The 17573-nt window shown below is 37.8% G+C and overlaps 1 protein-coding gene across 1 annotated transcript in view; it reads right to left on the bottom strand.

The window, feature by feature from the left end:
* Window positions 1-8390: 8390 nt before the first annotated feature.
* Window positions 8391-17573, bottom strand: part of EPHA7 (EPH receptor A7) — a 160889-nt gene continuing 151706 nt past the window's right edge. The window contains 3 exon segments of the mRNA XM_075747723.1: window positions 8391-12608; window positions 13786-13941; window positions 15057-15250. Coding sequence (XP_075603838.1) covers window positions 12494-12608; window positions 13786-13941; window positions 15057-15250 — 465 coding nt within the window. The 3' untranslated portion in view covers window positions 8391-12493.

Below are 17573 nucleotides of genomic sequence, written 5' to 3' on the forward strand. Positions count from 1 at the left end.
TCTTGTTCTCTGTTTTGCAAAGCACCTGGCATGTTTTTGGTTCTGTCAAACAAATAATAACAACAGATATGAAATTGGCAGTGCAGCAGAATCCTGATATCAGGAAGTAATAGAGGCAAATTACACTATCATTGTCATTGCCATGTATACACCACTACTCGACAAAAATTCTCATCGACTAGCTAGGTAAACATCAATAAAAGCAAAGATTCCCAAGTAAACACCTCTAACATGAAGAAAATGTAGTTGTGTTTCACGTTGGATCTCAATGAGCCACAGGGTTATACTTGACAATTTCAGTATTGGAAATAAAGGAAATAAATGAATGAGGTGCAGTTTTTCAGATGGGTGTTTGGATATAAAATTAAAGACTGGGAAAAGACGTCGATAACTCTTTAAAACAGAGAAGCAGGAAAAGGGTGGAATGGGTGTGTTCGATTTAAACTCTGCTTAATTAAAAAAGCATACACATGGTAGGTAGATTCTAGCATATAAATCAATAATAGACTCTCCTTTAGCCTAGCTGATATTATCAGAAGCTCTCCGGATTGCTGAAGAATCTTATAAAGCATTTTAACTGACTTGTCTCAGTCGTTACATGATATTAGGCACCCCAAGACAATGTTTATGTTAGTTGTGTTGCCAAAACCCCCACAACCCAGTGATTAAAAAAGGAAAGAAAAAGATGTGGATTTTATTGTACATTTAGTGACAGGCTAGCCATATGAAATCTCTAAAACAATATAGCTTTAGGACTAATGGATGTAGGCCAGGACTGAATAGAAATTATTTTACATATGGTTAGCAATCTCTTAACTAAATTATTTGAAAATTCTTGGGAGAAAAGCAATTTATTACAAATGTTGAGACAAGCCAATGTAACGCTAATACTAAAGAAAAATAAACCAGCAGAGGAATGTCCCCCTGCCATATGAACCAATATTCTTACAGTTGATTCCAAAGTATTATCTGTCATTCCAGCACATGGATTAGATTATTTAACAGTGTGAATCAAAGGGAATACACTCATTCAGGAGAAGAGCATTATTAATACATTGTAGCATGCCATACATCTCTGTCACCAAACTGGACAAAATGGGAGCAGATGTTTTATGATAAGCTGAGAAGAGGATCTGACAATATTAATAGCCATAATGTCTGAGGCTTAGTTAAAAAAAAAAAAAAAAAAAAAAAAAAAAAAGCTAGAGGAAGCAATCTGATGGAGGGACAGAATGTTTTTTTCTGTATGGTAGTGTCCTAGGCACTAATTTTACATGAAGGGAAGGTATTAACTAAGCTAAATCTCACTACTATTAGTTTTTTTTCCACCTGTCCTTTGAAACCCCAGTAATGCAAGGAATGCATGAGAAAAGAATGCAGCAAAAAAGAACTCTGAGGAGAAATCCTTTCCAAAAGAAAGACTTTTTTGACTGTGATAGTTTCTTTTTACTATTTTGAAGGGAAGTCAGTCTTTGAATTAGTAAAAATGATTGACATGTGAATTTATTCAGAGCTAAAGGCAAATGGTAGTCACAAATAGCGCTTAGATGCATAGGTATTTAAAACCTCAGGTTACATTTATATTGACTCTGTCTCTAATGACCTTTGTTGGTCAGCACCAGCACGAAGGTCTCCAGATCAAGAGATTCATGAGCTAGCGTACATATACTCCTGACTGTGGCATGGTTTTACTCTGGGCTGCACCTGCTTCTCACTGCCAAGTACTGATTCCACCAGAGCAGAGACCAGGTGCAAGCTAACAAGTATGAAACATCAACAAATGGGAGACAAAGATCCCTGTGTGACACATGGCAAATCGATTTGATAATTTCCTTGCATCTGTATGACCTAGCTATTCATTATCATAATGCTTCATTTCTGCTTCCCTGCTGTCCAATGTCATTCCAGACCTGAATTAGGTACTCCATCTCGCCAGGAAAGAGACAGAAACCTAAAATGATTTGGAGAAACTGAAGGCCAGTCAGACAGTGGAGAAACTGCCTGACAAGCCCTGCTGAGGTGAGGATAGGGCTTCAGTTCTTGGTTGGGATATGTGTATGGTCGGATTTAGTACTCATTTACCCAGTCTCCGATGCATGCAAAGGCCATACCTGTAGTCAATAATGGAACAAAACTATCACACACACGAGTTACCACACACATTGTAACTTCCACAGAAAGGAAACCCAGTGAGAACTAGTTCTCAGAGGGTCCTGGGTGTGCCATCGTGTATCCCAGCAGTAAATCTGGATGTGTCCTGAGGAAACTATTTTCAGGGATTCACAGCCCCAAACCTTCTCTGCAAGTAGATTCCTTTCAAGAGGAAACACATGTAAAAGAAGGATCAAAGAGATCTCATGCATTTTATCTAACAGTTGAGCGATGGTAGAATCATATGGGAAAGGGAGGTGCCTGCAGACCAAGATATTAGCTCTTCTGGGACATGGCAGACCACTCAACCTCTTCCATGAAAAAACTCCATTTTACTCAGAATAACAATCTCCTCATTCCCAGAGAAGTGGCCTAAGCATCAATTTCAGAGTAAGAGGAAGGGGATTTCTGGAAGGGAAAGGTGCCTCAGGAGGGAAGAAATTGTATAGTGCAGGGAGGAATTTTGGAGGTAATTTTGGATTAGGCTTTTTCCAGACAAGCAGCTGCAGCTCAAAGTGTTTGGCAATATATGAATATCTACAGGCTCTCCCTTCCCACATAGAGGTTGAAAGTATCATGTTGGCCTTGTAATACCTTCCCACAGCCCAAAGATGTAGAGTCAGTCTTACTCTTTCTGTGCATTTCTCCCCTAAGAGATATGTAAACTCTCCATATGTTCTCAGAAAAGAAGTAGGCCATTCATCAGATCACAAAAAATAAGATGAGCCTTCCTGGAAACAGAGGTAAAAGGATGCCAGACAGTTGTTACATTTCCATCAGCTATGTGTTCTGAACTATGGGTAGCCACGATTCAGCTGTCAATAAGCATGAGAGGAATCAGTCTGTTGGCTTGTTCTGGCGTTTACACTAGACAAGGAGAGAGAGTGAGCTCAGTAACAGCTGTACATCACCTCTGTGAGGTATCTCCATACCTTCAGCAAATGGCTTCTACCAATTTACATCATATTCATCTGCTTACTAATGTTCACTGACCTTAGCTAACAAGGGCTTCCATCACCAAAAGGCCTTAAATACAAAAACAATAGCAACAACACAATAGAACTTATGGTTCTGCCAAATATAATATTCTGTTTTGCGAAAGTGTGCTGTGATGGCTCAATGATGGACATGAAGATGCATAACTGTATGCTATGTGGTTTCTGTTTCCCTGGTAGCTAAAGTAGAAGCACTGTTAATTTAGACCTGAAAATTCAACCTTAAATATCATTCAACCACTTGTAAAAGCATTATGAAATATATAATATCCATTCCTCTAGGATTTTAAATTTAAATATCTTGACAGCATCTGATGTTTTAAAAAAAATAAATTCAGCTTTAGCCAATCCTATTTGAAAATACAAGTGTAAAAATAGTATTAGCTGCTTTGAAGGCTTACTTTATAAGATTTTTTTTTCTTTTCTGTAATTATTAAGATACTTTGCTATACTGAAAGCAGATAATATTTCTAGAGAATATCTTCATTCTTTTTGCAGCAAATAATTCAGAAGCAGATAACACAGGTAAAGCATTAGTTTCCATATGATTTTCATTAATCCAGCTATATTCATTTCATAAAATCCATAAGAATTAGGTTTATAGTAGTAGAAAAAAATAAGAGACTTTTCCTACATTCATTATGAGGGGTATAAAACCACAGAAGGTAAGTATTTCCTCCCACTCCCCTGAAATAGTCCCCTCACCAGGTGTTTTGATTTCTGTCATTCAGCTCCCTCTTAAATTGTACTGCCAATAGAAAGATTTGGATATGATTTTAAACATACTGAATTAGCTTGTATCATTGGTGTTACTGGGCAGTTCACACGTAAGCCTGGCTGATTCAGCTCTTCTGTATTCAACACCGCCCTTCCCCCATACACACTTTTGTTTTGCTTTGCATTGACTAATGACTTCTGCACTTAGACTGCAGATCACTTGGAGCAATCTCCCTGACCCATAATTTCTTGGTCATAGATGTTGCATTTGTTGTTCCTGGGGTACTAAATGTTCCTTCCTCACTGTTGTCTTCCGCTTTTAGCCCCCCAGTGAAGCACGGGTGCTGCTAGGTAAGTATGAATGACTAATGCCAGCTGGGGAGAAATAGTGCAAAAAAATAGTTTCCCTTCTCATGGATGGGGAACTATCCCTCAAAAGCCAAAGGCACCTCTGTACAAGGAAACAAAGATGGACACCTGCAGAGGGACTTCGGTCTTGTGATACTCAAGTAACTACTGCAAGAAGGTACCATTTGGGAGACACCCCGATGTTAGGCAAGCAGTTTCATGGGATGGGAGGCAGCTGGTGACTGAGATTTGCAACAGACAGCACACAGTCTATCTGGGATGCTTTTGCCAGCAAGTAGGAAACATCAAAGAGGATTTGTGTCTTGTAAGTTTAGGTAATGTAGGTAATTATTTCTCTTCAAAAGATCACTACAAAGATATGCTTGAAAGCTTTTATTTTTCTCTTTCATGACCCCCCCTTCCTGCTCTTAGCAGTGGATGAACTGGAGTGTGTAGGGAAGCTATATAGTAAGGTGCAGCCTTTCTCTCCACAACAGCAATCAATCACTTGTTCATGGTACCGAGGCCCATGAATATTAAAGAAAAATCCTCATTAGGAAACCCTCTCAGTGCCCTCCTGGTCCAGTTTCTTTCTGTAGGCATATTGGTCTGGATTTGAATCTAATCTTGTCTTCTTCAGTAGCCCATGATGGTACAAACATTGGCTACTGGGGAAGAAGACATTGCTATTTTGTACAGAGTAATATAAGGGAGGACTTAAGGGGCCACTCAAGTAAAAGAGCCAGGAGACCTGGGATGAAATGGGCTGAGCGCAAGGGCTCTGCACCACGAAGATCCTGAAGGAAAAACACAAAGATTGCTCAAAGCCATGCACAGGTCCAGCACCTCCTCTCAGCCTCTCCTTTCCCACCCCGAGAGTCCCTTCACTCCACCCAATCCCATTCTCCTCTTCTATTGTCTGGACCCCTCTCGCTCTTCCACCGACCACACATGAAAGCACCAGTGCTGCCAAGACAAAACAATAAATTGTGAAGACTTGGTCTAATTCTGTTACAGAATTACTTCTTTATTTGTTTATTCTTATAAATAGATTTTGCATTTGTGGTCTAGTTTCAGTGACAGTGACAGGATACCTGCTATCCAGAAAGCTCCATACTTTGGTAAGTGGAGTGTTTTACAGAGTGTGAAAACTGCACACGCAGACTTCCCATAGACCCTACTCTTTCACTTTCTGAACAAAATCCTAACCATCACTTAAAACCTGCCATTTCTGAGTGGCCTTCAGGAGGTATATCTGGATGATTTTACTAAGTTTATTTCAGGCAAATCAGATTTCTCATGCAATTTACTATGTGCAACTTCAGTGGGAGAACACATTTCATTTACGACTATGACTGAAAAGAACATCCTGGAGAGAACCAGTCTGAGATTTCTGCACCTTTTTACTCTTAAGCTACACATGCATTCTTGGCATAGACCAGTTGGTCCCTGAGGAAACGAAATTGAAACATGTTTTCCAGCAGACATCTTAAAAATGGACATGCAGCCCTTCAGAAAGCCAGTGGAAGCTGGCATAGTAAGACAGGTTGAATGATAGTCAAGAAATTGCCTGAGTAATGTTTCTACGAACATGAAATGCAAGGGATCAACGTGGATACATTCTATCTGTCATTCTTCAGCCTAGCCTCTTTCAAGCCAGATTTGGATGTCCTAGTAAAACTAACAGATGATTTTTCTTCTCAGTGAGATGGCATCTTTGGAGCAGGGAGTTTGTTCCTAAATGTGGGCGGTAAACTCATGGTTTTCTTGGTAATTCTAAGGAAATAATCAGAAGATAATATCTTTGGTACTTGATAGACATTACAGACTCCTCAGCATTCCTTTGGGGGTTTTTTTTGGCACAAAAGGGGAAGGCTTTAGTTATGGACTTGGGGCTCTAATGTCTCTGGTTTATTAATGACTTGAAATACTCAGAGACATGGAACTCCCTTAAGTCTTTGGGCACAGCTATGGCTTAAGCACTGTGTTATTCAGTGTTAGCCATATATGATTCATCAAATGACCTCTGAATTGTAGTTTTTCATTATTAGTATTAATTATTATTAGCAGCACAGTTCTACAGTTGGTTATTTGGTTCAATTAAATACAGAACCCTTGGTCCATGGATGAATAGATTTTCTGTTCCTGATTTAGCTCTTCTGGCACTAGGCATTATGTCTTGTTTTGTCCAAGATTCATTTGGCTGGCTACACAAGTTTCGCATGGCTGTATTGTGTCTTTTTTTCACAGTCTATCAAGACATCAACTATTTTTTCACTTGTGGTTCTTTTTTGGTCACTCTAATTAGATATTAATTTCACCCAATTTGTATAGTATCAGTGCTAAAATCTGCTATCGTTACCCTAGACTTAAAGAAAACTACTCAAAAACCTTCTGAGAGTAAATATCATCAGAGTTCATGTTTTATTTTCAGGCTTTTAATGTAAAATTCTCCTTTATGTCTCTTTCAAGTCTGCTTGAATGAGCTGTGTATTACCAGTTGCTTTCCCATCTGTCTCAATTTAGTCTCTTTGACAAATTCCAATCTGGCCTGAGGAAAAATCAGAGTACTGAAACCACTTCACATTAGATTATTAGGTATATTTTATTAACAGTGTCTCTTTACTTGAACAAAAAATCTCGACACTCCTTAACTCCCCTGCCAGCAGCGTCTTGCAGAGCCCTACAACTTAGACTCACACATCCTGAATGGCTTAGCACCCCCCTCTTTCCATTCCTTCCCATCTTCTGACTTTTCAGCAGGTGCAAAAGTGAGGGTTTTCCTCTTTAACTTTTAACTTTTCATAATCTTGCTGGACATAACCCACATGGTCTGTACAGACTATAAACCCCACATGATTCCCTTCACTTTCAAACAGCCTAACCCTTACGCACCCTGAAAGTATACTGAGAATTTCATGGATATTATAGACAAGCTAATTTTGTCCCATAGCTTGTCCCAAGATTTTAGTCTAAAGGTGTGTGTTAATTATTCTAACTTAAAAATCTTAAAAAAAAAAGAAAAAGAAAAAGAAAAGAAAAATCCTGAGAGAAAAAACTCCCAGAAACCTAGCTTGCATTCTGCCACTACTCTTTTGTAAGGATATTGTAGATTTTATGCCTATGGTTTAATCTCTTATATTTTTCAAATTCCTGTATGGAATGTGTTATAAAAATTGTGAACTCAGTCATACTTTGGGTTTCACAGGTCATTTGTTGGAATAAGTTTTTCTTTCTTTGTTCTCGTGGGGTTTTTTTCCCAACTTTGGTATTCCTTCTCCCCTCCCCCACCCCTCTCCAATCCCTTTTGCAGGAAATTTAATTACAGAACTGCCTACTCCCAAGTAAACAGAAGGCTATACTATGCAAACAATAAAGATCTCTGTTTAAAAGTAATTGTTGGCTATGTTTGACAACCCTTAAGGGAATAGGAGAGAAAATATAGGCTGCTGCCCAGAATTTCTTGTTTTACTAGAAATTAGTTTGAGGCTAAGACTTTTGAGTAGTCTTGTGAATCCCAAATCTACCATCTGTAAGTCCATTCCATTCCAAGTTAGTGGGGGGAAAAATTCTCCTGTTTCTACATATCAGTTAATTCATCAGAAGTATGATCCGAACAGGTCCTGGACATGCAGAAACTCTGCTGTGCTAATTGCTGAGCAAATCATAGCACCAACTGCCTGAATACCCCTGCAGCACCTGCTGCCAGAATTACTGTTAGGCAAGAATTTATATTGTATTTTTCTTAAACTGGGCTCGTCATGTTGTCTGGGAACTGTTCTCTTCCACAAGCACCCCAAATGTCACTTGTTTAAAATAAAACAAACAAACACAAACCACCAAACCCCAAATGCATACCATGAGCATATCAATTTCTATCTGCCTGCAGGGAAGTAATGCGTTAAGGATGTGTTAGCTCTAACATGTTGTATAGATATTTTTTGAAATGACCCTTTTTTTTGGCTGAGTTGGCCTTCACTCCTCGTGCACAGCCAGTGGACTGCTTCATGCCATTACTGGACAACAGAATGCCAGCTGAACCCGCCCTTTTGGCAGGGTGTCTCGGCATCGCTTGGTATTATAGCTGTAGTGGCATGACCACCGTCTCAGTAATAACCCGAAAGTCATAGAATTTAAATCATTCTCAAAATTGCTATATATAAATTATTTAGAAAGTTAAGGACAAATTATTATTTTTTTATTTCAACTACTAACCAATAAATGTAAAAAAATATCAACAACAAAACAAAAATAAACCCCTTCATTCCCCACATTAAAGCAATAGTTTTTGTAACATTCAAAACAGTGGAAACTATTTACCGTATATTACTATTAGTGGAGAAAAGCAAATTTAATTTAAAATCATTTTTTCAAACTCCCTCAGTGGATGCCAGATATCTCCAGCTTAAACAAATATAAAAACCTCATTTTAAATGGAGAATAATACAGACAGAGCTCAGTTATTGAGATATTAAGGGCAACATTCAATTTGAGATACATTTAAGCATCTTTGCCTCCTGGAGATTTTTACATGACAAGGCTTTAGATAAACATGGTTTTGCAAACAGCAGCTATCATATCTGATCACATAACCTCTGGACTGAAGCAGTATGTCAGCAAATATTTCTGATTATTTCAAATATTAAATAACTGTAATTTACTAGGCAGGTCTTCCTCAGAACAATCACAATTTTTTCAAGAATTAATACCCATATACAAAAAGTCTTTAGATGATCTGTTACAAATCTCTGAATATTAAAACAAAAAAAATAATTAAGAAAAAATCACCTCTCTCTGTGATAAGGCCCAGTTTAAATACATTCTGGGACATACTAGTAGTGGAGGAGCTGCCTTTCTACGACACTCAGCTTGCAAGGGAAACTGTAGCAGCCAAGGACATACAGGGTAGGAATCACCTCACCTAACTTTAACTACCTAGACATTAGACACCTAATTTAAGCTAATCATCTGGGTTCCCTCTACAGGTAATGGAGATAAGCATTCCCAGAGGGAGATTCATCCTGCTTGTCTTAGGCATCTCTTTTTTAGATGTTTGTAGATGGACAAAGTCAAGAAAGATCAGCCTCACTGACAGCCTGATAATCTGTCTGTAGCGATGCACAATTTCCAAATTCAATGACATTAAACCAGAACTGAGATAATTTCTTTGTTTCATCATTTAGCCTTTAATTCTCCCTCTGACCCAACTTTTTCTTCAGTTCCTCCCATTGACATCAACTTTCTCTGGTACTTTACTTTTCTTACACTGGACTATATTTTCCTGGAACCTGGGGAACTGCAACCAACGTCAATATGTTGCTGCTCTACCAGTTACAAATCCATTTACGTGCATGTGCTCTAAATTGCAGTAATGTTCCGAACAGATAGATACGATAGGAGTATTGATAGCGATTGTGCTTTCTGGGTCTACTCTACCACTTTCAAATGTGTAAAAATCTGTGGCAACATTAAGGCAGTCAAGGTATATAGATGAATGCTAAAATATATTTACTGTTCATAGAAGATGGCTTAAATCAAACAAGGAAAAATAAGGAAGAAATATCATTAGGGCCCTCACTTTTACATGTGTAAGCCCAGGTCACCACACATGTTTTGAGGCCTCTGAGCTTCGGAATATTGAACAAATCCTAAAGGAGAAGCCTGGCCTCAACTCTCTTGCATTTAGGGTTTGCGGGTTCTCAGCAATACCAGCATTGCTGCATCGCACCTTTAATCACCAAGCCCTTAGAAACAATTGCCAAGATTTATAAGGGAGCAGGTGTCTGAACTTAGACTCCTAAATTCATAGCTGGGTGCCTAAAGCAGCAGCAAAACTGACAAGCACCCTGTGCAGTTGCCCACAGATGCTCACTGCAGTAGTGAGGCACTTAGCGTTTGTTATAACACAAAACGGATGTTTATTAACGAAGAGCGTTCCAATGGCTACTCGAAGTGCCTTGGCTGAGTGCTTGCGCGCACTAATTTCAATGTTGGGCATGCAGTCTACTCTGCGTCTTACTTCTACAGCATTTCTAGAAAATTAATTTTAATAGTTAAAAAACCATCTTGAGCTGCATACATGAAAATAACTCCATTTCTACCGAATGACAATCATCTAATACGAAATAAGACTATTCACCTTTTTTTCTTACTCTGCCCAAATCCAGGCAATAAATTAGGCTTCTCAGCATGACTGTAAAGTGCTGTGAATTGTATAAACAATCATATATGGACACTGAAAAATAACCCTTATGCACATTGCATTATAGTTCCAAAAATATATTTACAGTCTATTACAAAGATTACAAATGGAAGTGTCTATGTAACGGGATTATGCTAGTTAAAAGCTTTTTACAGATTTTCTTCAACAAAGGCAGGGGGGACAAAAAATTAGTATAACCAAACTGATTTTTCTAATGAAACAAATAAATAAAATGACAAATATAACACTGTACAGTGATCTAAAAAGGGGGAGAAAAAAGGAGGGGGAAAATGATGCATTTAAGTTTTTGATAACTATCTTTGGTCCTAAATGTGGGAAAACACATTATGTAGCACTGAATATACATGTTTGTTTGTGATGCTCTGCAAGTAAAATAGAAAAATATAGTGCATTTTCAATGTATTCAGAGCTCACTACACATAAATGTGTGTACAAAACAAGACAGTATAAATAAAATTTACAAGTTTTACAAAGGAACATTTACAGGGTTTTTCTTTTGTTTTTATTTTTTTTGTGTGGATGCCCACATTATCAAACAAGACCAATTTATGACTGATCCCTGGGATCTTTCTCTATCAAAATCAATAGAAGCAGCCCAATTCTCTTTGGAAGTACAGCATTTCATTGCTGGGGTAGTTCACAATTTTCAGATTTTTTTTTTTAAAGCATTTATCTCTGGTTCATATACATTCCTGCAATATCTGTAAAGACACCTTTTCATTATTGCTTATGGTAGTTAAATATTTTAATCAAACAAAATTAATATACAAGTAAATGGTGTAAAAAAGATATTCCATAGAGCAACTACTCTTACATCTGTGTTGCTGATGAATGACTGTTGTGTCTGTGTGAGCACGTACACGCATGTTTGTTCAGAGCAGCAAAAGCTTGTAAAAAACTTGAAAATTTTGAACTGCCCCTTGCTTCATGCTCTACAGTTCTCATATAAAATCTATGTCCTTTTTCTGACAGCTGGACTGCATAACGGCTTAAACTTATATAAAATATACGCCAGCCATTTCTCTCAGATTTGCTAATGCAGAGTATTGAAAAAAAATGTGATGTGCTCAGATTAAATGATTTAGGTAACACTGGAGAACTGCACCTGTGTTCCGAGACACTCCTACAATCACTTGTCCATTCAATGCAGTGTCTCAGCAGGTTTACAGTTGTAGATCTACATCTTAGAATATATCTCACTTTAACTCTAGTCCATTAAAATCGTCTTGCAAACAATTTGCTAAAAGTGCCTAGAACTACTTAGGGGTCATTATTGCTTTTCTTTTTTTTTCTTTTCTTTTTATTTTTTTTTATTTTATTTTCTTTTAAAAGATAGTATATGTGTAACCTTAAAAAATTCTTTAAAAAATATCAGAGCTCTTGGCAACTTGCATTTTCCTGACTCCCTGCCAATTAGCTAGCCATGTCAATACGGTGCTGATTTAACAAAAGTAAATGGCACAAAAGGATACCAAAGTTTGGACAGATATACATTGCTTGGTCATGCTTCTTTTAAATCTCTAGGAACTCAAATAATCCTTCAGAGGTACCCAGTGTAGTAATGTGTCATAGAATTAGCACTAAAAAGGTCCAAAGATATAAACATCATACTAAAAGAAAGTCTTTATGAAGAATAAACACAAATGATTAAAAAAAGATTCAGAAATCACAGATTTAAGGAAAATATTTTGTTGAATTTAACAATAATATCATGATTTTATCTGACAAATATATTCTTTTTTTAAATTTTTATGTACATTTAAAAAGTCTATTAGATAAAAAGGAGGTTAGAGAGCTCAAGGTGTTTGTATGTTTATTCAGGTAGTACTTTGTTTATTGTCACTGCTGTTTTCCTTGCCACCACTGGTGGATCCTAATTCCCTTTTCATAAATTCTGGTGGCACTTAGGAGTTCAAGTCTGTAGGTGCTTCTTGTAGCTCTTCTATTCACTGCAGGAAGGACCCAGGAAATCAAGTGTCTTCTAGCAGCACTTCATATATACTGAAGGCCAGTGCTGTTCTCTCAGTCTGTCACCTCCCTCATAAGGGAGAAATGTCTATCACACTTGGATGCCAGTGCCGTGTAAATGTAGCATTTGTGCTCTCATAGTCTGAATGCTGCTCATGATTTTCTTTTGATGACCAACCAACGTGATCCCTAAACTCATCACATCCCTGGGGAAGATAAATGCGTACATTGTTAATTTTTCAACTTAGACTGCTATTGTATGGTATTCAACTGTGAGTCAAAGCTACGTAGTGGTCTGGGCTACAGGTTTCTGACATTGAAGCTACACTGGAACCTCAGCTCAGTACTGTGAAGTTCATATAGGCACTGTTCAACTTCTCAGCGAGGAGTGCAATTACATGGCAAGTGTCATGTAATTACACTGCATGTGTCTACACATCTGAGAATGAGGCCAGTATGTTTTGCACTGTGATAATCTTTTATTGTGGCTTTCAAGGACACCCAGGGAAAGAGACACTTCTCTTGTAAAATACAGGTGGCTTTCAGGACTATGTTATGTATAAATACAAGATTTTGGGGATCACATTCTACTTCCTAAAGAGATGCCTAGAGAAACCCTTTGCATATTGACCCATACCCATCATGCAAATGGAAGAAGAGCAGCTGTTTCAATTCCACAGCTACTAGTGCTGCTGATGTAGTAGAAGCTTATAGGCTTTGATGACAGTTCCCAAGCTATAGGCTGAGGCCCCTAAGGATACCAGTCAGATAAGAGTATGGTTGCAAACTTGAGAATATTATTAGAAACTTGTTTAGAAAACCACTGCTCTCAGTAAGAGGAATTACATGTGTTTGGCAACCACCAGGACAAGAATGCTGTTTGCAGGGTGCCAGGAAGACCTGTTTAAGATGGCAGTACCAATACAGGCCATGCTTGCCTTCAGAAAATTGTTTTGCTTCTATAGACTTTTATCTTGATGCAAAGTCATTTCTTGCAGGACACAGCCCCCAGCCAATTAAAAGAAAATTACACATCTTCCTATTCCACATCTGGAAAAAGGTACCAATTAGGTAATGGAGGCAAAGGGGTTATTCTCCTATACATACATACTTTGAAATGGGCCACATTCTCCCTCAAATTCTAGCCCCTTGGTGTTATTTCAATTGGTCTCAAAAGCAGGAAAAAAGTAATGCCACACATAGGTAGCAGGGTATTTTCCCTGTCATGGGATGCTCTAATATGACATCATCAGCTGTTAAATCAGCTGATTTAACCCCAAGTACCATGTTTGTACTCAGGGTAAAGTTTTGGAGTTGAACATTGTGTATTATTTTACCTAGAAATTCCTAAATGCAAGTTAAACATGCCCAGTACTAACTTACTCAATAGTCATCCTGGCAACTGATTCAAGAGAGTTGTAGCCTGCTGCTGTGAAATTATCCTTATATCTTTCCATCTTAATAGCTTGTAACCATTCGCCTACGGAGCAGAAAGTGGTAAAATCGGGAGTGTTCTGGTCCAGAAGAGGGCTAATTGGTCTACGGAGAAGGAAAAAGGAAAGTAAGTTGCTTCCAAAGAGAGTAAAACATCAGGGAGTATTTAGCAAGGTGAGTGTCAAATAAGTTTGGGGTATTAAAAATGTCAAGAGTAGAAAGTAATAGGGCTTTACACACAATTTAGATTATTCTGTGAATAGCTCTTGACTGCTCTGTAGCTCACAATATGTACTTCCTAAGCTTATTCATGTAAAAGATGAAAGGCCAGAGTGAGCAAAATCAGCCTAATGGACTATTGTTACCAACAGAAAATCAATGTTATTACCTAGCATGACAGCAGCTGCAACTAAAGTTGCTGAGTAAAATAAAGATGCTATTCTTTTAAGCATCTAAGAAAATATAGTTGTAGCTATTCCCATTATTCAATTGGATGGGACAAAACAAAGACAAGGAAAGAGCAGAGACACAAAGTAAGTTGCTTAAGGTCACACAGTAAATCAGTCAGTGGAAGAACTGGGAGCAGAACACAGGCCAGTTGATTCCCTAGTGCAGTGATCTAGCTAGCAGGTCAAAAGATTACCACAATTAAATAATTCACCTGAAAAGTATGAAGAAGCCATTAAACGCTACACCATGAAATACAATGAGATGCAATCACTGAAAGGAGTTAAAGCCAGAAAATGAAAGGTAAAAATCTAGTGTGTAGCATGTCAAAGTACATTGACCAAGCATGAGTACTATTAATTACTATTTCTACCGTAGCAGTTCCTAGGGCAAGGGATGCATCATATAAAACTACAATAGATGATGATCCTTGCCCTCCAGACTTCACAATTTTAAGAAACAAGGAAACCAAAGACTGTTAGTGGTGAGAGTGTGGAAAGAGTAACAAGCGGGCAGAAGTTTACTGAGAAATGTGTTAGTTCCATGATATTTACTTTCTTTATTTTGGTTATTTTTTTAAGAAAGTCCTTTCTGACTTTGTTCAGCAGGGTAAAAAAGGAGGCCAAATGAGGGAAGAGAAGAACAGGGAACAGAAGGAAGGAGGAACTGAGAGACACGTGAGTTAACTGTGAACTGGAACCAGCCACCAAATAGAACATCCAGAACCCAGCCACATGCACCATCATAAGAACACACACTAAAATTTTTCTTACCTGCTACAGGTTCCCAATGGGGTTTTCAAGCTGTTTGGATTTCTAATCATTTTGTCCAGAATACCAACTATCTGCTCAAACTTTGGCCTTTCACCGCGTTCCTTCTGCCAACAATCTAGCATCAGCTGGTGCAGTCCTGCTGGGCAATCCATGGGTGCTGGCAAACGATAGCCTTCTTCGATTGCTTTTATAACCTAGCAGCCAACACAGTTAATCATTTTTCATCAAGGGATATTTAAGGAATATATATTGCTACCCAGTTCAAGAAATAAAAGGATAAAAAATAAAGAAAAATTCAATAAACTATAATTTGCCATCAATGTTGCAAAAATATAAGTCTGTTGTTTTGACACTGGCCTTCATGTTTTCAAATAATTTCCTCGACTTTATCTTCGGGCTTATTAAACATATTGTTCTATATGTGCAGAACATAGCTATATTACCTAGTCAAGTGAGCAGCGGGGAACAACAATTAAATTCACCAAGGGAGCAACAGATAGATTGATAAATGGAGTTATTTCAGAAAGCATTATTACTTGCCCCAAGGCTTTTATGAAAGTGTGTGGTAGAAGCAACAGACTTGTAAAGGGATAGGGATCTGTGCATGCACATATAAAATACGAACAGCCTGGAGATATTATAAAAGGATCCAAGAAAAATGTTCAGCAGACAGAAATTGGTAGGGAAAAAAAGTTGTATTCTATATCTAGCCATGTTATATTAATGATAAAGTAGCAGAAATGTGCCACACGAGAGAGGAAGACCTGGCTGAATGGTATTTTAATATATCACCTAAACAGAAAGTTAGATTTAATAAGAGATGGTGCTAGATGATGATATGATCGAAGGAGAGCATAGATGTCTGAACCAAGAATTACACCCACCCATTGACTTCCTTAGCCAAGTCCATTTGGATTTAAGGAAAAAATAAAAATGGGTAACGTAAAGTCACAGGAAACTGCTATAAACCTTGAGGGCAGGATAAGAAAGCACATCAGGAAGCGAGCCAGATAAGAAAGGATTGTGAAAAAGGGCTAAAACACTGTTCATGGGGGATTTCAAGTATACTGACATTGACTGACATAGCAGTATTAGAATTGCTAAGGAAGGGTGCTTGTTCCTGAAGGGTAGTGCATAGGACTGTCTTCTTCCTCGGTTTGTACAGAAAGCAAGATCAGAAGCTGTTCTGGATGTAGCCCTAGGAAGTAGATCTGGTATGATAAATAAAGTTGGTGAATATCCAGGGTTCAGTGAAAATAATAACCTCAGACAGAAAATATTCCATAGGTTGAGTGAGAAAATTCAAAAGCAGTGGACTGCAAAGTAGAGAACTGCAAAGAATACAAAATGACCTTCAAAAAGCTGGCCGAAATCCATGTTTGTATCAAAACCTTTTGCAGAAAAGTTTTGTGAAAAGAGGAGGTATAGCCCAGTGGTAGGGCACTTACTGCAGGTTTGTGTCACAGAATGTCCTTCTGACCTCAGGGAAGTTGCCTCATCTCCCTGGGCCTCAGCTTTCTATCTGAACATTTAGAATGACAGTACTGTCCTACAACTCAAAAATGACTGAGAAATATTCAATTCCTGCAGTAACATCCACACCTTGAAGAATGAGTGCGGTGACCTTTTAGAGAGAGTGAATTTATCTGTCAGACAGGGTGGGGAGAGAGGATTTCTGCGGAACAGGGAAATTGGAAGAATGCTACTGTACAGGAAAGAAAACATTAGAAGAAAATGTAAGATCTTTTAGAGCAATATTAAGAGGAAAACCAAAAGAACAGCTCCTTATGCTAAGAAGTAGCAGTGGCATAAAAATAAAAAATAAGCTACAGTGTGTATAGAACTGGTGTGCTGCGAAAAGTAATGCAGAAATTTCTGACCTTCTAAAAGGTTAAAGGTATTAAACCCTTTGTGCATACTACATATGTTTTACTACAAACAAAAGTTGCTTAAGAGGTCAGAATGCAGACAATCAATGAGGAATGAAAAAGTAGGTAACAGCAAATTGTTGCAAAATATCTAAGACTCTTAGAACTGGCAAACCATCTAGATAAGACTATATCCAAGAGTGTAAGGGGTAGTGAAAACACAGATGAAAGTATCATGACCAGGATTTTTCCATGTTCACTATGATCTGCAGAGAAACCTGAAGAGAGATGGGAATCAAGATGATGATATTATTTTTAAAATACTTTGGAGATACTGCAGAATCAGCTTCTTTGATGTGTATTCTGAGCAAGAAGGATGAACTAGGAAACATAAAATAATGAGTTAGCTAGAGATGGATGGAATTGCTGGGAATATCCAAAATATTGAAAAAAATATTCTAAAAAAATGATAAGTTCCTTTTTTTTAAAAGAAATATATACAAAACTCAGGCACTTTGAAGGGTACTACAAGTGTCTACTCTGATAAGAAAGGTGGGGGTGGGGTTCCAAAAATCAGTACTCAGAGATAATGAAATAGATGCAGGATTTTTTTACTTTTTTTTTTTTTTTTTTTTTTTAGATAAACAAA

The sequence above is a fragment of the Balearica regulorum genome, chromosome 3 (genome assembly GCF_011004875.1).
Source record: "Balearica regulorum gibbericeps isolate bBalReg1 chromosome 3, bBalReg1.pri, whole genome shotgun sequence".
NCBI lineage: Eukaryota > Metazoa > Chordata > Aves > Gruiformes > Gruidae > Balearica > Balearica regulorum.